The sequence below is a fragment of the Penaeus monodon genome, chromosome 39, assembly GCF_015228065.2.
Source record: "Penaeus monodon isolate SGIC_2016 chromosome 39, NSTDA_Pmon_1, whole genome shotgun sequence".
NCBI classification, from domain to species: domain Eukaryota; kingdom Metazoa; phylum Arthropoda; class Malacostraca; order Decapoda; family Penaeidae; genus Penaeus; species Penaeus monodon.
Window position 1 is genome coordinate 18,159,338 of NC_051424.1, and position 5,467 is coordinate 18,164,804.

General features: G+C 33.9%; 1 protein-coding gene across 1 annotated transcript in view; it reads right to left on the reverse strand.

Moving 5' to 3' along the window:
• Nucleotides 1-4,233: 4,233 nt before the first annotated feature.
• LOC119597491 overlaps nucleotides 4,234-5,467 on the reverse strand; it is a 1,705-nt gene continuing 471 nt past the window's right edge. Inside the window, exons 2-3 of the mRNA XM_037947070.1 lie at nucleotides 5,221-5,413; nucleotides 4,234-4,655 (exon numbers count right to left, since the gene is read on the reverse strand). Coding sequence (XP_037802998.1) covers nucleotides 4,234-4,655; nucleotides 5,221-5,413 — 615 coding nt within the window. The remainder of the gene's footprint in view (nucleotides 4,656-5,220; nucleotides 5,414-5,467) is intronic.

Consider the following 5,467-nt stretch of genomic DNA (forward strand, 5'->3'; position numbering starts at 1 on the left):
ACACACAATATATATATATATATATTATATGTGTGTGTGTGTGTGTTTGTGTGTGTGTTTGTGTGTGTGTGTGGTGTGTGTGGTGTGTGTGTGCGTGTGTATGTTATATGAACTTCACACCACACAACACACACACACACCCACACATACACACCACACAACCACACACCACACACTGTGTGTGTTGTGTGGTATGTATATATAATATTGATGTGTGTGTGTGTGTGTGTGTGTGTGTTGTGGGTGTGTGTGCGTTGTGTGTGTGTGTGTGTGTGTATGTGTTATAAACTAGTTCACGCACACACACACACACATACATACATTTATATATATATATATAATATAGATAATATATATATATATTATATATATATATATGTGTGTGTGTGTGTGTGTGTGTGGTGTGTGTGTGTGTGTGTGTATAATATATATATATATATAATATATATATATATTATATAATATATATATATTTTATAATATATAATGTATTATATATGTATAAATTTTTTTTTTAAAAATATTTATTTTCCTTTTTTTTACCCAAACCCTTACTCTTTTAGTATTATAAAAATTTTTTTTCCAAAAAAAAGTTTTTAAAAAAAAAAATACTTATTTCCCCGGGGTTTAAATTATCCCCCCAAAAACAAAAAAAAAAACCCCCCCAAACACAAAAACCCAAAAAAAAATTTTTTTTTATATTTTTGGTTTTGGTGTTGGTTTGGGGTTTCCCCCCCTTTTTTTTTTTGGGGGGGGGGTTTTTTTAAAAAGGGGTTTTAAAATTTCCAAAAAACCAAAAAAAAAAATTATTTAAAATTTTTTTTTTTCCCCTTGGTTGGTGGGCCCAAATTTAAAACAAACGGAGGGGAAAAACCCCAAAAAAAAAAAAAAAACAAAAACCCAAACAAAAAAACCCCAAAAAATTTTTAATTTTTAAAAATTTAAAAAATTTTTAAATAAAATTTTTTTTTTTTGGGGTTTTGGGTTTGGGGGCCCCCCCCCCCCCCAAAAAACCCCCCCCCACCCCCCCAAAAAACCCCCCCACAACAACACAAAAGGGTTTGGTTTAAAAAAAATAAAATTTTTGGGTTTGGGGTTTGGGGTTTTGGGGGGGGTTTTTGGGGGGTTGGAAAAACTTTTTCACACCCACCAAAAACAAAAAATTTTTAAATTTAGTATATTAAATTATTTTTGGGGGGGGTGGTGGGGGGTTTTTTGGGGGGTTTTTTTGGGTTTTTAAAAAAAAAAATTTTTAAAAAAATTTTTTTAAAAATTTTTTTAAAAAATATAAAAATAATTTTTAAATTTTTTAAAAAAAATTTTTATTATTTTGTTTTTTAAAAAAAAATTTAAAAATATATAAATTTTAAAAAAAATTTTTTAAATTTTTTTTTTAAAATAAAAGTTTTTTTGGGTTTTCCCCCACACCTCCCAAAAACCCCAAAACACACCCCCACACACACACACACACACAAAAACCCCAAAATTAAAAATATTGTGTGTGTGTGTGTGTGGGGGGCCAGCGATGCCAGGGTCCCGAGTTAAATTTCCCCGCCGCTGCTTTAAAAAATGCCTGCGCTCGGATTTCTAACTTGAAATTCAAAAGGGGGGCCCGGGGGGAAATCCCGCCCCGGGGGTTTAAACGCCCGGTTTTTGGAAGGGGCCCCAACAAAAGGTGAGACTGCCAAATATCCCTCAAAAAAAGGGGGGGTTTTTTTGCTTAATGGCTGTTGAAAAAATAAATAAATAAATAAAACACCCAAAAACACACACCACAAAAAAAAAAAAAAAATATATATATTTTATATATATATTAAATATTATTATATATTATATATTTAAATTTTTTTTTTAATAAATTTAAACACCACAACACACACACACACACACAACCACACACACACACCACACCAAAAAAAAAAAAAAAAAAAAAAAATAATAATTGTGTTGTGTTTTTTAAAAAAAAAAAATTTTTTTTTTTTTTTTTTTTTTTTTTTTTTTGGGTTCCCCTTTTGTTTGGTTTTTTGTTTTTTTTTTTCCCACCCCCTAAATCCTTTTAAAAATTTTTTTAAATTTTTTTTTTTTTTTTTTTCTTTTTTTTTTTTTTAAAAAAACCCCCCTTTTTTTTTTTTTAATTAAAATTTATATTTTTACCCCTTTTTTAAAAAATTTTTTTTTAAAAAAAATTTTTAAAATTTTATTTTTATTTACATTTTTTATTTTTTTTTAAAAATTTTTTTTAAAATTTAACTAAAAATTTTTCCTTTTTTGGTTTTCCCCCCCCCCCCAAGGGCCAAAAAATTAAAAAAAATCGTGTCCGGGCCCCTTTTTTAAACCCCCCCCCCCGTTTCCGAAACCCACCTTTTCAAAGGGGGCCCCTTTCCAAATCCCTTTGAGGGCCCCCAAAATTTTCCCGGCCCCTTTTGGGGGAAATGGGCCCCAAAAAATTAAAATTTTTTTTAAATTTTTTTAAAAAAAAAAAAAAGGGGGGAATTTTAAAAAAAAAAATTTAAATTTTTTTTTTTATAAATTTTTTATTTTTTTTTTTTAAATTTTAAAAAAACTTCCCCCCCCTTTTTCCCCTTTCCCTTAAAAAAAAAAAAAAAAAATTTTAAAATTTTTTTTTAAAAAAAAAAAGGGGGGGGGTTTGTTTTTTTATAGGGGTTTTTTTTGGGGTTTTGTGGTTTTTGTGTGTATTTGTTTTCTCCTCAGCTCTTTCCCTATGCAGGGTCGCCGTTGTAAATGAGCTTTTCTATGTATTCCTGTTGTTAACCAGTGCTATATTTATATTCTCCCTAAGATCCTTATTTATACAATCTTTCCATCGTGTTCTAGGTCTTTCTCTTCTGTTTCCTTGTACTTCCATTTCCATGACTTCTCTTCCTACGTGATCTTCCCCAGCTCTTCTCCTCAAATGGCGAACCATCTTAGTCTTGCCCTCTGAATCTTCTTAGAAATTTCCACTACTTCCACTGTACCTCTGATGCAGTCATTTCTTATTCTATCTCTCCTTGTGACTCCAACCATTCATCATAACATCTTCATCTCAGCACCGTCCAACTTCGTTTCTTCTAACTTCTTCGGTGGTGCTTCAGTGTGTGGCCGTAAGTTAAGGTACGGTCAGACTGACCAACTATTTCGTTGGAATCCAACGATTATCAGTGACTTGGAACCCACCCGCCCATCCGTTTTGGTTGCACTACGAAAAGAACCACCAGCTCAGTCCACTGGATCGCAGCAACAAAACAAATCGTGTCCGCAGTCCCTCTTGTGGTAAGATGGATGCTTTATATTTCAAAGGACATTTTCTTGGCGTACTTTCTCTAAAAGAGAGGTAATTGCTTCCGATTTCCACATTCTTTACAGAAATATGACGAGAAGACGTTCTTCCTCTTCGAAAAATATGCGCGCTTGTTTATGTTCGTCCGTCAAATGAGGATACAAGATATATTGCATTGTTTTTCTTTTATTTTTTTAAATAATAATTAATATAAGTATATATATGATAATTTACAATTATAATTGATAACTGTAATTTATTTATTTATATATATATATATATATATATATATATTATATATATATATTAATTATAATGCATAAATATATAATTAGACTAATGCCATGTACACTATAGACTCTCAACGAGTATGACTTTTCCACTGGAACATCGATGGATCGATGGGTTGCCCATCGCTTCGGACGAGTAGGCAAAAAAACAGTGGAATGAACCAATCGGTGGGCAAATCCCACTCAAAATGATTAGATTTCATGAATCGATGGCCAGTGTAACCACACCTTTAAGGCTAGTCTGACTACTTATGCACCTAACCTTTGAGTCTAATTGGGACTCTCCTATCGCATAACATTCCTGACACTTCTCAAATTATTCCATCCACTTTGAATTATGAAATTAACTTTCTTATCCATTCTGGCAGTTTCATCGACCATTGAACCTAGATATTTAAAGGTTCGAGCTCTTTTCAAGTTCTCTCCACCTAGCTTTATTGGGACTAGTTGGTCGCCATCTATATCTGTGGTGAAATATTCTGTCTTGGACCTGCTTATTCTCATTCCTCTGCTTTCTAAAAAACCTCCATTCTTCTAGTTCCACCTAGCACTCTTCTACCTTCTGCCACTAGCACAATATCATTAGCGTACAATACGCACCATGGTGGTTCTTCTCTTACATTTTCTGTGAGGACATCAAATGCTATATTGAATAGCAGTGGGCTAAGTGCCGATCACTGGTGTAAGCCGACCTTTACTTTGAAGTTCCGTCATGCCCACTGTGCTCCTAACTCTCGTTGTCACGTCCTTGTAGCATTCCTGTATCATTCTTACATATTTTTCTTGTACTCCTCGCTCTCGTAACCCTCTCCAGACTTCTTGGCATGGCACTCGCTCATAGGCTTTCTCTAAGTCGATGAAAACCATATGCTGCACTCTTTGCTTCTCCTGGTATTTCTCCATGGTTTGCCTGAGAGAGAAAATACCGTCAACTGTTCCGATCCCTTTCATAAAACCAAGTTGCCGTCGGCCAATGCGCACTACTTGTCTAAGTCGCGAGTCCATAATCCTTTCCAGTAGTTTCAAAGTGTGAGACATCAGCTTAATACCCTGATAGTTCTCACAACTCTGAATATCTCCTTTCTCTTTGAAGATTAGTATCAAAGTACTTTCCACTTTTTTGGTATTGCTTCTCTTTCCATTATCTCTTCCATCAATTCATGCAAGATGTCAACTCCTTCTTCTCCCAGAGCTTCCCCTACTTCCACTGGTATGTCATCGGGTCCCATAGCTTTTCCATTCTTTATCTTCTTTGGTGCAGCATTCACCTCTTCTCTAGTTATTTCAGCTATTTCTTGATCATTCGGCTCTCCATTTCCTCTCAAATATCTATCATTTTCTTCATTTAGCAGCTTTTGAAAATACTGCTTCCATCTTATCAACATGTCCCTCTCTTTTCTCAGCACACTTCAATGTTCGTCCTTCATCTCCCGTATGTGTGTTAAATCTTTCGTACTCTTATTTCTACTAACTTGAATATCTTCGCCTGTCCTTATTTAGTGTCTAATTTTTCATACAGATGGTCATATGGTTCTAATTTTGCGATGGCAACTGTTTTCTGAGCTTCCTTGCAACATTGTTTATATGCTGCTGTCTCCATCTAGTTTGCTTTCTTCCCATTTTTTTCTTGGCTTTCTTCTGAGCACTCACTTTCATTTGTACTTTTCATTAAACCACCAATTTCCTTATTTTCCCAAACCTTTCCACTACTCTCACCCAGTATTTCCTTTCCAGTTCTTAATATAATACTGTTTGCATCATTCCACCAGGTGTTCACATCTACCATATCGTGGCTCAGCTCTTTTAGAATTCGGTCTTTGAACGTGTGTTGGAAATTATTTTCCTTTAGTGTAAACCATTTTATCCTTCTCTGAGTTGTAGTTTTCTTTTTCATATG